This window comes from Anneissia japonica, unplaced genomic scaffold, assembly GCF_011630105.1.
Source record: "Anneissia japonica isolate Jap-2015-1 unplaced genomic scaffold, ASM1163010v1 scaffold2003_len1103335_cov173, whole genome shotgun sequence".
In the NCBI taxonomy this organism is placed as follows: Eukaryota; Metazoa; Echinodermata; class Crinoidea; order Comatulida; family Comatulidae; genus Anneissia; species Anneissia japonica.
In genome coordinates this window covers 138,755-158,354 of record NW_022758706.1, presented here as the reverse complement: position 1 = coordinate 158,354, position 19,600 = coordinate 138,755, and the positions used below count along the sequence as shown (strand labels likewise).

At 34.7% G+C, this 19,600-nt stretch overlaps 3 protein-coding genes across 3 annotated transcripts in view; 2 read left to right on the top strand and 1 right to left on the bottom strand.

The window, feature by feature from the left end:
• Positions 1 to 2,312, top strand: part of LOC117125383 (mitotic checkpoint serine/threonine-protein kinase BUB1-like) — an 18,904-nt gene extending 16,592 nt beyond the window's left edge. Inside the window, exons 19-21 of the mRNA XM_033271881.1 lie at positions 98 to 293; positions 676 to 782; positions 1,424 to 2,312. Coding sequence (XP_033127772.1) covers positions 98 to 293; positions 676 to 782; positions 1,424 to 1,574 — 454 coding nt within the window. The 3' untranslated portion in view covers positions 1,575 to 2,312. The remainder of the gene's footprint in view (positions 1 to 97; positions 294 to 675; positions 783 to 1,423) is intronic.
• A 413-nt stretch (positions 2,313 to 2,725) lies between these two features.
• Positions 2,726 to 13,055, bottom strand: LOC117125380 (general transcription and DNA repair factor IIH helicase subunit XPD-like). The gene is made up of 22 exons (XM_033271876.1): positions 12,914 to 13,055; positions 12,495 to 12,594; positions 12,085 to 12,225; positions 11,606 to 11,719; positions 10,588 to 10,704; positions 10,028 to 10,144; positions 9,633 to 9,756; positions 9,330 to 9,426; positions 8,833 to 8,966; positions 8,239 to 8,407; positions 7,835 to 7,953; positions 7,604 to 7,673; positions 7,091 to 7,160; positions 6,808 to 6,909; positions 6,356 to 6,419; positions 5,816 to 5,907; positions 5,563 to 5,685; positions 5,342 to 5,414; positions 4,778 to 4,932; positions 4,310 to 4,369; positions 3,944 to 4,087; positions 2,726 to 3,467 (listed from the first exon to the last, which is right to left on the bottom strand). The coding sequence occupies exons 1-22, from the start codon at positions 12,916 to 12,918 to the stop codon at positions 3,375 to 3,377; spliced, it is 2,283 nt and encodes a 760-aa protein (XP_033127767.1). The 5' UTR covers positions 12,919 to 13,055; the 3' UTR covers positions 2,726 to 3,374.
• Positions 13,056 to 13,147: 92 nt separating this feature from the next.
• The window catches only part of LOC117125381 (RNA polymerase-associated protein RTF1 homolog), a 16,565-nt gene continuing 10,112 nt past the window's right edge, over positions 13,148 to 19,600 (top strand). Inside the window, exons 1-6 of the mRNA XM_033271878.1 lie at positions 13,148 to 13,285; positions 13,909 to 14,013; positions 14,399 to 14,519; positions 16,449 to 16,644; positions 17,124 to 17,320; positions 17,752 to 17,935. Coding sequence (XP_033127769.1) covers positions 13,214 to 13,285; positions 13,909 to 14,013; positions 14,399 to 14,519; positions 16,449 to 16,644; positions 17,124 to 17,320; positions 17,752 to 17,935 — 875 coding nt within the window. The 5' untranslated portion in view covers positions 13,148 to 13,213. The remainder of the gene's footprint in view (positions 13,286 to 13,908; positions 14,014 to 14,398; positions 14,520 to 16,448; positions 16,645 to 17,123; positions 17,321 to 17,751; positions 17,936 to 19,600) is intronic.

The window sequence follows — 19,600 nt, the reverse complement described above, 5'->3', positions numbered from 1 at the left end:
CCCAACATCTAATACTGTTACTGTTATCTAGTTATATTTTTGTTTATGAGCGAAACCTTGCAAATATATTATCTTAAGCCTTCTGTCCCCATGATAGAAGCCCACAGACGATGCAAATAGATGCAAAAACTCCCAGTGTGCTCGGTGAGAGGACCTCTGGTCTGAAGTTGATTGACATGGGCTGTAGTATCGACATGAACCTCTTCCCACCTGGAACTGTCTTCAGATCAAGAAATGGAACTTCCTGCTTTGAATGTATTGAAATGGTTACAGGCCAGCCTTGGACTTACCAGGTACAATAATTTTGAGCTTACATTTGTCTTTCTGTGCCCTTAGAAAATGTAAACGTTCCTACCTCTCCATTATTTATTGGCTAATATGCAACAATCCCACAGTCTCATATCATGGTCACAAGAAACTAATGAATGAGATAATGATAATCTTACATATAAGGCCTAAAAACCCTAAGCCTATTCAACCCAAAAACTAAAAAAATGTATTGTTGGCTTCTTTTTTAACATTGTGGATTGGAAATGAACCATGAAATTAGGCCTATAGTGAAAAAAAAATCCCACAGATCGACCCTGATACCTAAATTAGGACACTCAGTATCTTTTTTTTTACCTAATATTGATTTCTTTAAATTTTCACAAGTTGTTTAATTTCCCTCTTCAGACTGACTTGTATGGCATAGCAGGGACCATACATACACTTTTATTTGGGAGTTATATGAAAGTATTTCAAGAATCTGGTGAGTGGAAAATAACAGGCAGTATAAAACGGTAAGTTAATTATAGGATCATTTTGAGAATACTGTAGATTTTTTTAGTTTGTAAAATGTAATTCATATTACTGGGTAATGTAGAAAATGTTATTTTCATTTCTTTAAACAAAATATGTATTAATGATTGATGCAGTTGCCAAATGAACTTAACAAGTTTTCACTTTCAAGGTTTCATGAGATTTTCTTTATATCATCCACTAATATCCAGTGGTGTGATACTCATGAGATCTCAATAGCTAAAATCACAGCCCCAGGATATTAATCTGCATTTCTTTGCCAGGACCATGGGCCCCAAATTGACCGAGCAGGGCTCCTTAATGAGCAGAACATGAATGTAAAACACATCAAAATATATCCTCTGCACTATACCCAAAGGGGGCATCCCCCAGGGTAGTAGGGCCCAGCAAAGACTTTAGCCAGAGCATTATTTAGGCATCTTTGTAATGCCACTTCTAATAAATAGTGTTGGTCCTCACTACAAAATGTGAATTTACAATTGATTAAATAACCAGTCACCAGTTGAACTTAAAAGTCCTAGTATCAAGTGATTTCCAAGGTTGATTTTTTTTTTTTTAAATATATTGTATGCGCTGTACATTTAATGTTTAATTATCTTGGGGTGTTTTTTTTTTATTATAGACATTATAAAGCCGACTGGAAGAAATTCTTCCGAACATTGTTGAATGTACCAAGCTGCAATGAAATCCCATCCCTGAGTGAACTGTGCCTGGAAATGGAACAAGTCTTTCGTCAGCGATACTTACCCTTCGTAGGTCCACACGGAGTGTGAGGATTTTAACCAAATAATCGCCAGGAAATATTGTAGATTAATTTCAGAAGCACTGGTATTAAGATATCCATATTTTAATAGGTTACAATGTACGACAATGTATTCAAAGCATAGAATGTGGATGGTTATAAAACAGAAGACCTGTGTCAAGATTAACCACCTAGTCTTGGCTTTTGCGTACTAGCAATACTATTATTTTTTTTTTTAAGTCCTGTCCAAATTTTATTGGACAAAAACATGCGACATGTCTAAATATGGTCATGATGACATCACATCATGACTATATATGGGCATACAAGAGTTTGTTTGTTAAATAAAATTTGATAGTCTGGACAGATTGGGCAGATCTGCACCATGTTGCCGAGTGCTATTCTCTGTCTACAGTTTTTCAGAAATCTTGACTCAAATCCGGCTGGTGGGCTAGTTTACTCTTTTCTTGAGGTACTGTGCATTTGAATCATGTTAATAGATTACCATCTATGATTGCACATTTATCAATTCCAAAAGAAAATGAAAGTGTATTTTACTATTGATAAAACACTACATTGTATATAAAAAATATTTCTGTTTGTACAATTCAATATCTTGATTGGCTTAACACTGTTCTTTGATATTTTGATAGTGTACTGTGGAACTACAAATCGTAGTAATAACTTTTAATGTTTGGTGATAATGTTAATGTAGCATTTTACATTCATATAATTATACATTATTAATAAAAATTATTACATAATTTAACTATTGATTACAAGTGTATAAATTTGTTTATTTCTTCCAATAATACCAGTAGGTGTACCTGTATTGTACAATATCATTATTTACTTATACTTAAATTTTAAAAAATTACTCTGGGGCCATTTGTTTGCCCACCCCTGCACTAAGCCAACCCAGACTGCATATGATGTTTTTTTAGGCTTTTTCAGATCTTAAAGTTATTGAGAATTATGATGTGGAAGATACTGAACTCCATATTTACAGAGTATAAGTATGACGTTTTCGCATTTTCCAAAAGACATAAAATGCTGGGGCGGCCTCATGTTTGAGGGTGGATTAAAAAGCATTAACTTGTCAATATTTTGCTGACGTTTCACCACAAACTTATCCTACTTGGTCAGGAGTCTTGCAAACAAAAATTTAAGAACAAAGAGCAGTACAGTAGAACTTTTATTCCAAAATATTTGTCTAAACTGGCAATTCATGTACAGTAAATTCAAATAGTTTACTTATTGACTAGAAAGAAAAAAGCTCAGGAAGCTCAGATAATTGGCCTTTCTGCTAAGCCACACCCCTTGAATACTGTTGCTATGGTCCCAAAAAACGACAGTGTAAAAAAATATGCAAACATGCTTATTGTACAACACTTTTCTGATTGGTCAGTTGTTAAGTTCGGTCAACTCCAGAAAGGTATATTATGGTTGACAGTATGAATGTCAGCTCTCATAAATATCATTTGACTGCTTGGGACTGGCAGATGAATTCACACCACCTCTTGAGCATCACTTTTTCTTGCACGACTGGGCTAAGCATGTCTAAGATTTGTAATCTCAACAGCTACAATAATTTTTGGTGTGAATGAAACATTCTTTTAAACTTCTTACTGCCAGGAGTCCCAAGTTGGAAGAAATTACTTCCGGGAGATCCGGGAAATTAAGTAGTAAAAACATGCAGGTTGCTGGAGATGGGTTATTTTCTGTAAGTGCAGGAGGCTATCCTGATTTCCGGAAGATTCCTGAGACTTGTGGGACACAACGGGGCCCCTGCACTGCCAACTGTACGTCAGTTGTTCATAATATTCATTTTCTAGATAGCATGAGCTGTTCTTTCAACTCTTTTCTGCATTTCTTCTGTTTCAAGTTGCTCAAGAGTTAGTAAGGACAAGCCAAGTTGGTCCTCCTGTGGATCAAACATAAAAGATAATTGAGACTATCAACAACAGCAAGTCATCAACTTCCACTCGAAATTAAAAAAAACAAGAACGTATGGAAACCCCTTCTTTGATGACACAGTAAGGTCGATTAAAAAAAAAATTAATTTGCTGATCCTAATATTACCTACAAGCACAATTTTGGCCCGACCTAAAATATGAAATCTCTGACAACGCCCCCACCCCTCAGAGATTTTTTCCAGAACCCAGCCAAGGCTTAAGGTGACCTACCTGTTGGACCCACTTTTGACAAATATTGCCCCACTGGGCTTGGATAAAGTAGAAATAATTACCAATAGGACTTCTTTTTAAATATTTTACTGCTAAGCATTAATAGAAAGATTGTGTCTGAGCATGTTTCTCTGGCAGGGAAAGCATAACCATTTTTTTCACAGCATTGTTATGTAAATGTTTGGAATTCTACTGGATCTAATCTAGCATTTACCTTTGTGAATGGTTGAGCCATCTGTCTGAGGAATTTCTTTGACACCTGTATAGCTTCATCAGTTGTCAAGTTGCAAACACTATCGCTCAAATATTCTTGGATCCATTTGGGTAACTTTCCTCTTTTATCGCCACGCCCAAACCTCTGTCAATTAAACGATGTTCAAAATAGAAAAAAATAAAAACTTTTCTGTGCAATTACATGATTGTTGAGAAAATATCGCTTTACACGTTGGTTAGGCAAGAATTCTTTATACTTTACCTATTTTGTGAATACAATTTAACTTCTGGATTTAAAAAGAGGTAGATGACGGAGAGGGCGAGAAAAATGTTATATAATATTTTAAAATTTGGCCTGATAACTTACCTTGTCAGCAAACACCATTATTCCATAATCAGTTTTGCCCCTCATAGCTCTACCAACACACTGTGAATAAACAATGATACTAATATTCATAATAACATCCTATAACAAAAACCTTTAGGTATACCAGCCTAGATTATACATCAGGGATCCAACAAGTTTGAAATAAAGTCCAAACCAAGAGGCTGCCTATGACCTCCAGTTAGGGTCCAAGGCTATACTAAGAAAATGAATATCACAATAATTTTAGTTGGACTGGTAAAATGAATTTGTTCACATTTAATCATTTTTTTAAATGATTATATTGTTTTACTTAGCATGGATTTTCCTAAGCACTAAATCATATAGGGGTGTGTATATTTTGGGTCTATGAGAAACCACATACTTAGTCAATGAGTTATCAAATCCCTCACATGAGCACAAGGGAAGGGAAATATTGTGAAGCCCAGGGGAAATCCTCAAGTGTCTCACCTGAGCAGCATGTCTCATTGCATCAAATGTTAGAAAATCATTCTCGCGGATCTGGTACTGATCTCGCAAGAATTCCAGACGAGCTCGCAACATACGTGATTGAGTATAGACATACGGCACACCAAACATGACAACGGCTCTGCCATAATGATGATCTAAATAAATAATAATATATAATTAATTATACAGAACATTATTGTAATGAAAGGATAATTGAAAATAAGTTTAACAACAAAGCAAGTGCACTAATAAATTACTCAATACTCTGTGAAAATTTTATACACTAAGTTGTATAATGAGGCCAGGACTCCGGGATTGGAAAGCAAGCATCTTAACCAACTAGCTACAGATCCACTCCATCAACATTGCAGGATTTGAACCCAGAACCCTGGGATTGGAAGGCAAGCATCTTAACCACCAAGATACAGCTCCACTCCATCAACACTGCAGGATTTGAACCCAGGACACTGGGATTAGAAGGCAAGCATCTTAATCACCAAGGTACACTTCCACAGAAATATAATATACATTTAAAAAAAAATTGAGTTTAAAATTACAACCTACCAAAATCAATTCCTTCAGAAACCTTCCCACGAGCAACGGAAAGCAACACTGCACCACGTCCATTCTCACAAGCCTGTTGAAATTTTAGTAAGGAAATAAATCAAACACAATTAAAAATTGTCTGTTCAAACATTGTCTATAGAGTCTGACAAATACAAAATGTATAATGTATGCTCGGCTTGAGTTTTCAAACCATTAATTTTAAAATGTCAAAGGCATACTTTCTGATAGTTAATCAAGGCAACACTTGTTTCTGCTGTGTCTTGTGTTTCTATAAACAATAGCTTGTTCTTCTGGATGTTGTCAATTATACCCTGCTCATACCATTTTGAAACTATTGTCTCCTGAAAAGCATAAAACAAAATAACTACTTTAGTTCACAGGTTTTATAAAATTGCTTTAAAGCTTTATTGAGTAACAGTAAAACGTTTTAAAAATGACATTTCTTTTTATTTTTTTTTTTTTAAGACTTACCATATAAATATAACTGGTAAAGAAACAGACTATTCCATCAGGCACAATGGATGTCAGATCTACCAGTAAATTCCCATAATTTCTGATTACAGCTGCAAAAGACAATAACTGTATAATTTAATTCATTCTGGTATTAGAATATAACAAGCTGGTAGGCAAAAACTGAATGGCAAACGATTTAAATTGTATAAGATTTACTTTTCAAAACCAGTGTTATTTGCTTGTTGTCACTTGCGCTCTCTTCTCAACAGCTTTATCGGCATACCGACTGTGACTTGGTCACATGACCACTCCGAGTGGGACAATCATGTGAAAGCAGGTTGCTTAAATATCTGACAAGCACATTACACTGACTTTGAAAGTTAACTTCTGTTTATTATGCAATCAACACATTTTCGTGTCAATACACACGCTGCTAAATAAATAAATAAATATTAAATAAATAAATAAATTACTGCACATGGGTTAGCGAAATTATGAATTCAGGTAATGCAAGCTGTGTTTGTGGTTTTGGGGGTATAACTATTATAAATAGCTTACCAATATCTTGTCTTGTTTCAAATTTGGATGTCATGGTGACTTGGTCATTTCCTCTTCCAACAATCTACCACACAATTTAACAGAAACCATTTAAGTTAGAATACATAACTACTAAAATCCTACTATGTAAAGGCTTATGTTATGTATATATCTGTCAAGAATAGGAAGGCCTAGCCTAGGCCTAGACTCTTCGAGCCACAGTATATAAAGGCCTCTCAAACATGGTCGGTTAGATACTGTATTTCAGATATTATCTAAGGTATTTTATGTTATTTTTTTTGTTTACAATTTGATCTTTAAACTAACAAACAGAAATGATACACATTTATTGAACATCCTGCTATTTCATGTTCCCAGGAAAAGTACCTTCTTCTTATCAAAATTATACATAATCTGAATGAAATAAAATGATTACAATAATGATCAATATATTCCATTAAACTACAACTTACCAATGGGCAAATACAAGTTCTTGCTAAGGTCATTGTGAATGAGGCCATACTGACTGGACGAAAATCAAGAATCTTGGGATACATATCAAGAGGGGATAGCGTCTGTATAAAGATGAAATACAAATTATATAAATATAAATTAAATAAGAAATTTTGAGTTTGGGTTCATTAGTTGGGAATTGAATTTAATATTCTAGTTACAATAATATTACAAATTCCAAAGAATATACATTTCATTATGACAAAATTTGATTTGATAATAATTTACAATATTTGTACTTACACCTGAGGTTATTATAACAGATTGGAAACGATCAAAGACAGGCTTAATAGCAACGGAGGCGTCCATACACCTGAAACAGGTTGAATATCAATTGTGATCTGGTTACTGTATCATCATTCTCACCACCACGATCACCACTGATATCACCAACATCATCACCATCACCAGCACCATTACTATTACCACCATCATCACTGTTACCAACAACATGCACTATAACCACCACCATCATCAGCACTAAAACAACCACCACCATTATCATCATCACTATCACCAACAATATCATCACCACCACCACCACCAACATTATCACCACATTACCACCATAATCACCACCAACATTATCACCACATTACCTCCACCACCATCATCATCACCACCACCATCATCAAAATCATCATGACTATCATAACCACCCTCATCCTCATCATCCCTTTTCCATCACCATTACCCCACCATCATAATCTTCATCATCATTAAAGCAAGATTCAGTTTTCAAAAAGAGCGACTTACTTGAAGTGAAGAATGGGATTAGGGATTGTGGGGGCTTTGTCATCAAACGGTTCAATAATTAAGGTAAAACCTACAAAGATAAAGAAACATTAAAGTGAGCCGTGTAAGAATCATCTTGTCTTGAGCAGTTGCTTAGGGAATGCTGACCTTTGTTGAAGTATAAATCAGGACAGAATGATTTTAAATTCCTATAGATTTCAGTTAACAGCAGAAAAACAACTCAAGCCATACCTTTGCCATATGTACTGACTAACGTTGCAAAGTTTGCAATTAATCCTAGAGGGGAGAGATCCTGGTTACCATAAAATTCCAAGGTGCGTAAAAGGGAATGTAATCGCTCTGAACAGAATCTATAAATTATGGAAAAAAAAGATGAATGTAATCTTTGAATGCCATATTTGATAGGTCATTAATATTATCAATAATCGCCAGATTCAAAGATGACGAGATGTCACCGAAAGCTTCCAGAAACTAAACCATAACTCTGAAAGGTAACTTACTCTTTTTTTATTACTATGACAAAGTTACGGAAAAAATTTCCATGCAATTAATATTATTATTAATACTATTAATAACATTTTGATTAATTGATATGTAACAGGGTACATCTTCCTTAATTTCAACAGGATTCTCACCTCAGTGGTTTACGTTCTATGCAAACTTTTGTGTACACATCTTTCAAAAATGATGGTGGGCTTTCTTGAACAACGTGCTGAACACGTAATCGAGTCTTTAAATATTCTAAGAATCGCTTTAGGAAGTTCAAGAAATGTTCTGCGTTGCGAATATTTCCTGGAACCGCCTCTGCATCAAAAAAAGATAGTGGTAAATACAATTATTACAAGTATGGAATAGTCTCCACACCCCCCACCCAACCCCTATCCACATCAGGATGACACAGGATATTGGAAGCTTTACGAAAGAGCTGAAAACATCCTGTTTCAGAGCTGCATATATCCAATAAAACATTTGCAGAAGCACCATGAACGTCATATATGGTGGATACCAGCGTTATATAAATGTTCTATTCTATTCTAATTATACCTAAGATTACGAGCGCTTCAAGCTTAATATCGACATTTAACAGTCAATACAGCAACTTATTAATTTAATGCTTAAAATACATATTAATAAAGTTCAACTATTTTTTTTCCCCAGTAAACAATACCGGCAAATCTAGATTTGGGAAAACATTGCCCACCTAGGATAAGAATACTGTTGTAACCCACCTTGTAATATTTCATCCGGTAGTACTGGGTTTGCGAGTTGTGCATCAGTTTCGCGTTCTTCATTGGCAAGACGGAGACCTTCCACTAAACGTTGGTACTCCCTCTTCAGTTTATTTGCATCTGTTTCTTTAATCCTACAAGTAGAATTTTGAAATTATACCTGCAGTACAATATACATGGTGGATAGGTTGATTTCTTTATGTATTTGATTTACTGATTAGTTAGTTGAATTCGAGTTTGGTTGATGGAATGATTGACTGATTGATTAATTAACTGATTGATTAACTGTTTGATTGATTGATCGATTGATTGATTGATTGATTGATTGATTGATTGATTGACTGATTACTTGGTTGGGGGTAGATGATTGTTTGATCAGTTGAAAATTAACTTGAATAATAAATTGATTTGCAAGTAAATTGTTTGAATAACTAATTGATTGATTGATTGATTAATAGATAGACTAATTGATTGATTGACAGACTGACTACACTAACCTCTCAATAGAGCCTTTAAGGTAATCAATGTTGCTCTCACCACGATCTAGTGTCCTCCTCGTAATATTCACACTAAGTGAATCTATACAAACATTATCTATAAAATAAATGGTGTTAAAACTACCATTTCTCAGAGAAAGCATATTTTTAATATGTTTATCGATTTACTATATTTTTTTAAACTAAAGAATATAAATAAACAAATAAATTTAAGCCAATGACTCTAAAACTTAAAATAAAGAAACGTAACCACTTCTGGGCTGTTGTAAAATGAGACCAAAAAACTTATTTATGTAAACATACCTATGTTATGAGCCTCATCAAATACAACTACAGATGTTTTAGGCAATTCTTTTGAAACAAGTTCAGCTATTTTCGGATCTAGTAAATAATGGTAGCTGTACACCACAATGTTGGCATGCATAATCTGGAATAAGAATGGTTGAAACACAGGTGAATAGAATGCTAGGGGGACATGTTCGGTTCTAACCTGAATTCATCTTAAAATCTGCTGATGCGACGGTGGTAGGCGTTTCATAGAACCCACAGTTGATTGTCTATCTGTGACAATGACTTTTCCCACTTTTGTAAACTCCGGTTTTCTAAAAGTAATCTGTGATATGTTTATAGGGCAATATTAGCAAGTATTTATATTAATATTATTATGAATTATTATTAATGTAATAATGTTTTCATACTGTGTATCTTGCAAGGAAGTAAGGACACCATCCACGGTCACGGCCAATATCTTTCAAGTCATCTAGGTTGTAAACGCCAGCATCTATAGGAGCATCTCTGCCAATGCTGTCAAATAACTACAGAAAATGTAAATAATTATGAGGATAAAAATCTTGTAAAGTGTATTTTTATTTGGTTCTTATATAATTCGAAGAATAAGTTAATAAAAAACAATAGGAATGACAAGGTATGAGAAATAACATAAACACAGATGTCAGGAGATCAAAGGTAGATAAATTTGAAACATCCCAAATAATTCTAAACAAATAATTAGTTTCTATTGAGGTTCCAACAACTTTATTAATTCTAATTAACAACATTTTTATTGTAAATAAAATTTGTTTTGAATGGACTTGCAACATTTTATGAGCTGTCAGCTACAAAATTTGTATTACTTATTATTTTACATTGATACAATACTTTCAATACAAACAATAAAAGATTGTGTACATTCAGTCATTATTCCATATACTATCAGAAACCTGTATAAATATTTTTATCAGCAGTATATTGACCTCACCTCAAAAAATGAGCAGACAGAGACGGAATCATCATAGTGATTCCTAGTACGGATGTAAGATGCTGTTAGGCCTTGACAGGCACTGTCCACCAGCTTGCCTGTGGCCTCCTTACTAACCTACAGAAATTTAAAAATACAAACACGGTACAGTACTTTAAAAAAAACTTAACACTAATGTAACAAAAATGAAAAGCTAACAGGAATAGAGGGATGTCTTTTGGTATCTTTGGAGGAATTTGAGAGTTCATCTTAAGTAGGGACATAGGCTTAGCCAGCGAGCCATCCGGCCGTCTTCTGGATGACCTACAATTATTTACGAAAGCCACTTTTACCGAGACAGCTTGGACGGCTTGGCCTAATCAGCTCGGCCTAGCCTAATTGGGCCTAGTCTACCTTTAGCAAATTCTTTATATTCTTCAAATCTATTGAATGTTACATTAAATTAAAGCTAAATCATATTTACGTCTGATAAAAGCAACATTTATTGATTGAATGTTCCTTGTTTTCGTACCATTCGGTGGGGATTTTCCAAAGATGTGTGTGGCCCACCCATCAGCTCAGTGTCACGCCCACTGGCTTCCATTTGGACGGCCTATTTCGTTTTTCTGGCTAAACCCTTGAGTAGGGATATACTGAATAATGATGGATGGATTAGTGGAGATATTGAGAAGATTTAGTGAAGTAACCTGAGGATGGTAATTAGTTAAATATCTTGGAACGAGATTAAAGGGACACCTTAAAATGGATTAGAATATCTTGTGGTGGATTTATTAGGATATCTTTGGGTGGATTAGCAGGGAATATTTGACAGAATTTAGGGGGTTCATGTCTTGAGGAAGAATTAGGGAGATTTCTGGAAGAGGGAAAATGTAATTATCTTTGGGGAGAGTTTGGTTGGACAACTTGGGGTTGAATTAATTGGGCATCTAGAGAGGGATCAGTTGGGTATTTTGGGAAGGGTTTGATAGGATATTTCATATTTTGTTTACTATTTAATAAATTTATTTATGTAACTTACTCTTGGATGTATACAGAGATTCTTTCTTGAACTGAGTGCCAAGCCTAGAATTGTTGGTTTTTCTCCAATCTCTTGTTCATAATAATTCATTAATGTTTTCAACTCTTCCATAACCTGGAAAATAATTTAATTTAAAAAAAAAATTAAGTACAAGTTTTTAAGATCCACTATGTGAAACATAAGACTACAGAATATAAATTATTCATGACTACTGCAATCTATATTAATTATTGTTTGCTTTGATTTTTAATTTCTATACATTAATGACATTCTCTAGTACAAGTAAATTAATGATCAGTGAACATTTCAAGTTTTAATTAGGGTAACATTGATCAACATCATAACCAATTACAAGGTCGAGAACTCAGGATGATTATATTTTATATGGTATGTAAGAATGAATATAGGTTTAAAATAAACAAATTTGTGAGAATACAATTTCTTGAAAATGTTTTTGTTGTTAAATTCTTGAATCATACTTTTTCTATTTCAGGAACAGTTCTTGAACAATATATAAGTTTGGTAACTTCTGTTGGATGAGTTCTAAGATAGGCAACAATGAGTGACAGGAGGGATATGGTTTTCCCGGTTCCTGAAGGCATCTCCAGCACACAATGACCCTAAGTATATTAGGAAAAAAGAAAACTTGAACACATTGTAATCATCATAATTCATGCAAGAACCAGTGTATATTAATCATCCAACCACTACAGATAAAAATGATCCAGCTACTTAATTTTTATTTCTAATAAAATTGGAAATTAGTTATTACTTTAAAAATTAGGAGGAAGAAAGAAAAAAAGACTGCAGGTACTTTATCACAATAACAGTCATAGTGCCATATATTATTAATTTATATTAATATTTGGTATATAGGAAATACTCTTACCTTTGCATCAAGTGCCCGCTTTAGTTCGAGCATATAGGTGAATTGTTCAGGGTAGATGTAGTCAAAGGGAAAGTACACAAGCAATCCGTCAACGTTTAACCTACACCAAAAGAAATTAATTTCAATGAAATAAAAAATAATATTCTCTTCATTTCCAACATTTTAATAAACAAAATTGCAATAAACCCACCTTTTGAGTGTGTCAAGACCATTCATTTGGTATGGATTTATTTTATTTTTGACAATATTCTCTAGGCCTATAATATAATAGTATTTTTTATAGTTTGTTACTGTACTAGGCCCTACATGTTTTATTTTCTGATTTATTCAGCAAGTCTGTGTTGCCAGTGAAGCCCTAGCTAGTCTAGGTGGAGAGCGTATTTTGAATGCTAAATATTTGTTCAATTATTATTACTTACTTCATTTTGATAACACTTGTGCTCTATAGCAATACGTTAATACAACTGTTACAAAACAAAAACTACGTTTATTGTAAAAATTGCACAAACAACAATTTTGTGTTTGTTTGCATGCCTGAACTTCCTGAAGATACTTGCAATCAGAATGTGGAATTTCATGTAGCGCGCCTCTCTCGGCGACGAACGAATAGGGTAGAATGTAGTGGCTGGCGAGGCTGGAAAATTCGTTCAGTTCCGCTGCTGTATGATAACCTTGACGCTTCTCGACTGATGGGCTAGTAACAGCACATTCTCCGCAACATGTCGAAGAGAAAAAGAACCGCTGTTGTCGAAGACTCTGATAGCTCAGACAGTAACTCAGACCTCGATGCTGTACGTGCTCGTAATTTATACAATTCGACTCATTCAAGATATTATTATTATGTCGTATTATGATGGGAAATTCCCACATGATGACATTGATGTTTCTTTAGCTAGGCCCTAGGCCTAGGGCCTAGCCTAGCATGGACTTACAATATATCTGTTGGGTTAGGACTGTAGCATAATATATAGAGCTAAAGCCTAGGCCTAGCAGAAAGATCTTCATGGCATTTCCATTGTGACTAAACGAGGTATTTGCCCAATCAATTAGAGAGCCTAGGACCTATCTATTATAAGTAGTTTGTAATCTTTATTTCTATTGTTAATACAAAATCTAGACCTAGGCCTAGGCCTATTAGTGTTTTTTTATCAGTTATCTGATAAATATAAAGAATATATAAGTAGCCTAGGCTATCCCACCATTAAAGCAAAAAGTAGTAGTACTAGGCCTAGTAAAGGAGTGATAGAAAACTTTAGTGTTTATTTTTTTTTAAATTACAGTACCTTGACTTTAAATCTTTGTAAGTTGTAGTACACCAAGATTTTGTTCACAATACAAAATTCCATCCTGTATTTATCAAATTTAAATTTAAAGTATAACAAGTATCTTTTTGATCAATTTTGTTTTCTTACAGGGCTTGAGGACTTTAGTTAAAAAGAAGACAAAGAAAGAAACAGAATTGCAGAATTCATCTCAGAAAAGCGATTCTGATTCCGAGACATCTGAAAGTGACGACGATGTGAGTTGAATCTTCTGCCAGATATTCCATGTTAATGCCAGTTGTTATCTATTTTAATTCCATTAAAATAACAGTATTTCAGCTTGTTATCTTTAATTATTGATGTTTATTGTTGTTTTGTAAGTAGTCTTCTTGTTAATAATATTGTATTGTTTTTAGGTAGCCTTCTTGTATGTTGTACAGTATAACAGACTACAGCAATTTATCTTTGCAGGACCATATTGTAAAAAAATATTACAATCTCATCCATATATTATTTATCCTACCTAAATATGTTTAATAAACATATAGATATATTATCAACTTGTAAGCATACTGCAAAACTAAATTTCACTCATTTATGTTAATTAAAATCTTCCATTACTGTATTCAACTTTCTTTTCAGTGGACCATGAGTGGAAAGAAAAAGAAGAAAGTTAAGAAAAAGGTACCCAAGTCCAAGTCAAAGGTCACATCTGATGGCGGCTCAATCGAAAGCGATTCCGACAAATCATCACCAGAAGAAGGTAGTTACAAAATGTCAAATGCATTATGGGATCGAATACCAGATACATTGAGAGATTGATTGACAAGTAGTACCTTTTTATCTTGAATATCAAATGTATTATTACATTGGGGTTTGATTCGAAAAGCATTACACAATTGTTCCACTGATTGAATGTCTAATCCATTGTGGGATTGATTGAATTTATATAATACATTGTGTTGTTGGGTTACTTGAATTTCAAATGCATTGTGGGAATAAATTCCAAATGCATTATGGGATTTATTCATAAAGCAATGTGGGATTAAATAATAGGTACCGGTAACTTAATTCTGAAAATATATTTTGAATTCTTCCATTCTTGTTCTGTATTTTAATTTAATTTTGTTCCATCTGTGGCAAAGACAAGCCAAACCAGTTACCCGTCACAAAAATAAATTTTGAGTCATTAATACAGTGTTAAAAAATAAAATAATAGCTATGAAACGGTAAAAAAATTATTGAAATCCGACATTTCCTTATGAATTTACAAGCGTTTAAACATAAAGCTGTTTAAAGAACAATATATGGGAAATCAGCATTCAAATTTTATGATTTCAGGCATTTCTCATGCAGAAACTATCATCAAATCCTTAAAAAATGTTGTTTTAAAATTGGATATTGGGAAAATAACAGCATAGTATGATGTATAGATATATAAATGTTAGCTTAGTGCAATAAAATAGATTTTGAAAAATTTGACATTCAAGCATATTTAGGCCATTTTCTCTGAAACACGATTTGTGACGAGTGATTGGTTTGGCTTGTCTTTGCCACATATACTGATAATAATCATTATTGACAAGTTGTGTTTCTCTAATGTGGTATCTCATGTCATTTGTATTTGAAGACATCATAATATGTTTTTTAATGTTGATTTTTTAATTCCAATCTCTTTTATTTTAAAGCTGATCCATCTTTCTGTTAGCTAATGCAGAACCTTAGCCAGTGTTGTGCTACATCACAGATTACAAAGTGTTAGCAGCACTTACGAAAGCCTTGTCAAGTCTATCAGATTTTATTTGACTAGAACTTGTGTCATGCCTAAATATAGTCATGATGACATCACATCATGACCATATATAGACACATCATGTCTATATATGGGCATGCAAGAGTTTGATAGTATGGACAGAGCTTTATAAAACTCAGCTGCTAGATTAATATTCTCGTGCAATCCTGGTACACACTCTGCTCCGATCATAAGGGAGCTTCACTGGTTGCCTGTTGCCAGTAGAGTTGTTTTTAAAATCATTCTTACTGTCTACAAAGGTATAAATGGCTATTCCCCTTCCTATTTGTCCTTACTCCTTACTCGTCGTGTTCCAACTCGGACTACTTGATACCCCTCTTCACTTCACTAAATTGTACCACATTGTAACAAGAGGATTGGTAGTTTTTCTTATTCAGTTTATGCTGCCCAACTCTTGAATAATCTTCCTAATATTTTCAAAAGATCACTTAAAACGTAACTTTTTGTATCCAATTCACACCAGGGGGAGTTTTTATGGTTCAGGAGAACCCCCCTTTCCTAGCAAACCCCCATATTTTCTGGCGAAACCCCCTCTTTAAATTTCCCAAATAAGTCTTCCAACCCAACTAATGCACCCAGACACAGACATTTTCAAACATATCTGCTTTTATAGCATTATTTAGACCCATAAAGCACAAAAATCCTCTTGCTTTGGGGGTTTCACCAACCCCACCGGGACTTCGACTGTGGACCTCGCGCCCAGAAAACCTCGTGCCCAGAAAACCCCCCTTGGAAGAACCTGGCTACGAGCCTGGATCTGTTGTTCAAGTTAATTGAAATTTGGGAGAGAAACTTGACTTGCACTTTGCAACCTAAAGGAAAGGTGCATTATAAATGCCCGGTAACAGTAACAAAGATATTAATCAATTATATTTTCAGGAGAAGTGTCTGATTCCAGTGACAATGTCTCCAGTAATATATCAAGCTCCGATGACGACGAGCAGTTTAATGACGGCTACGATGATAACTTTATCGGGGATGAGTCGGACAAGGCCAGGCTTGACAAGATGACGGAGATGGAGAGAGAACAGGAAATATTTAACAGAGCAGAGAAGCGTGAAGCTCTAATGACAAGGTTAACGTCAATCAAATTCTTAAAGTTTAAAATTTGATATAGAAATGAGTCTGTATCATAGCATGTTTTGTTCTGTTTCTTTTGTAGTTAAGAATGCTATTTTTGATGTTTGTTATTCTGAATTGCTTAATCAAGCTCTGGAGGGAAAAAAATGTTTTGCTATGTTGTACAAATGAATTTTCTAAGAAAATGAAAGGTTGTTTGAAAACGGAAAATGATACAGTCTGACGATTGAAAAGGGGTGTAACACCTGGATTTTGGCTTTAAGTTATTTTTCTTTTGCAGTATTCATTCTAAAGAACAGTTGAAAAGTGTGTTCTCAAATAAATACCAAATATGCCAATGTACTATATCATTTTTGTACCTTCTCCAAAACACTCTACAATTAAATACATAATTAATTTATTTTATTTTATAGAAACCAATATATCTTTCCTTTTAGGAATTAATTTGCTGCATTTGTGTTGTTTTGTTGACAGGTTTGAAATTGAGAGAAAGTTGAAACATGCTAAGAAAGAGAAGAAGCGGCAAAAGAAAGAGGATATTACCAAAAGGTTGCTCCAGTCACAGAGTGATAGAAGTAAAGAGAGAAGGAGAACAGTAGAAGAAAAGAAAGACAAAAAGGCAATAGCTATCAAGAGTTTAAGAGATGCAAGAGAAAAAAAGAAGAAAAAAAGTAAGTTATGTAAAAGGTAAAAGTAGGAGAATAACCCATAACTTGCAGCGTCATTGTGCTGAATTGCGTATGTGCGTGGTCCGTGACAACCTAGCAGCCGTAAAGATTCACTTCATGGTAGCTACATGTTCACATCATTCCACAACGACAGGGGCTAAAATGGACCATAGCATCGGGGTAACCCTTACTCTTCTGAAATATGCAATGGGTTCTTTAAAGTGCACATGAGCCAGATGTATACATTGGACCTCCATTTTAAGCCTTATCCAAGAAGACTTGGTTCTACCAACCGAACCGTGTGCGAGGAGCGGCTGGAACCAGTGCCAATGTTAAGGCTGTAGCTAGCGGCGACCCTGCCTTACCGCTCAGCCACTCGACTCGCCCATCACTTGTGGAAGGTCCGTATTGTTATCTCGCTCTTCTCATTTCAGCCGAGGCTCTACTTGCCAAGAAAGAACCTCTGAAAGCAAGTGAAGTTTATTCAGATGATGATGAGGATGACGATGATGACGATAAAGGTGAAGAGGAGGAGGAAGAAGAAGATAAAGACAGCAATAAAAGCTCCTCCCCTTCCAGTGATGAACAGGACGTTGTTTCCTCATCAGATGTTGAAGAGTAAGCATTTACACTCAGTCTTGACAACTTGTAACAATTCTAATGACAGAATATAAGTACTGTAGGTACTATGCACTGTAACTACTACACGCTGGAGTGTCATTGGTATTTCAGGGGTGAGGGGGTGCATGCCCCTCCCCCCATAAAAAGGCTTATTATTTCATTTTAAATTTTCTAAATTATATTTTCTGCAGTGTCAAAGCCAATTATTATTTTGTTATTATTATTATTATTATAATTATTATTAGTTCCTTTGTGATCACAGGTCACAGAGGAACTATTAGTCACAGAAGAACTATTGGGATGATACAGATGTGAAATGTGTGTGTATGTATGGCAACAACCTGTCTGTATGTCTGTAAACAAATAGGCTCCTAAACGGTACTGGTGGACATGTAATTGTGTGAGAAATGTTTGTTTTTTCGGTTAGATAGAAAATGTAAGCTGTACGCGATAAAACATATACCCCTACCACCAGTTTTGAGTCGTTTTTTAGTCCAAATTTTGATTTGCGCATGGGTCAGGAAAAAGTTTGCCGACAATTTGTTTTTATCGCGAAAACGTTAGTAGTAGACATTACATAGAACACTAGGCCTAATACTTCCATGTTCAAACTAAAATAGTTTTTCAAATCACTATGTATTCCCAATCGTATGTGCTATTCAAATATGAGTATGAATTAAATGTAATAGCCTACGAAATTAGGACAAAAACCCATACAAGTTGGCAGTTCTTTCTTTTTGTTTGTTTAGCGTCACCACCCGACCCTGATTTTTGGCCCGCTTCTGATTTTTCATATGCCAAAAAAAAAAAAAACACGTCGAATACGACCCGCAAATGCCGAAAAAATGACCGAGAAAAAGATCATTTTCATATTTTTAAAAATTTTTCCACTCATAAAGCGCCACCAACGTTATATTGCCAGGTAAAAGCATCTGCTGCGACACAGTCGGCAAAAATGCTGTTTTTCTACTTCAAATCGGTAGCAAAGGTCTACAGAAGTTAATAAGAGATAGGATGGACGGGAGTCTTTCCGTATGAAAGTGCATATTGAGCAAAATGTTTCGTTATCTGACGTTTTGAAGCGTTTTTCAAACAGGCAAATCCAGGCCTATGAGGCCTAGGCTAGCCTTGGGCTACATGACGAGGCCCAGCAGGAAACGTGTTCGGCGGCAGTTGGTGTAGGCTTAGGCCTAGGCAGGATCGTTTAGGCCTCCCCGAAACAAATTTGACCGCGATGTAGGCCTATGGGACACTTTGTATTTATTGTATGTTCTCAGTCAATACGCCTTTTTCACGAATCGGTAGACATCTTGAAGTGATGACAAACATTGCGAATCAGCGGTGCGTAACCAACAGAAATAAGATAAGCTTTTGGGCGGATTTTTTGACATCAAACCTGTCTCTTATACACATCTAAACATGATTTACTATACTATACCTCTTTATAAAACATAACTTGTACTTTGTAATAAGAGAAATATGTATATTATCGCTACTTGGAACAGTAACAACTCGAAAGTCCCATGCTACTGCTCTGTAATGCATTGGCCTATTTTAATACACTACTAAGATAGGCTTTTCTTTTTCAATCTTGATTTCAGAGGTCAAAAAAATTTTTCAATTTTTTTTCAATCATATAGTGGTGTAGACTGGTCTTTTAAG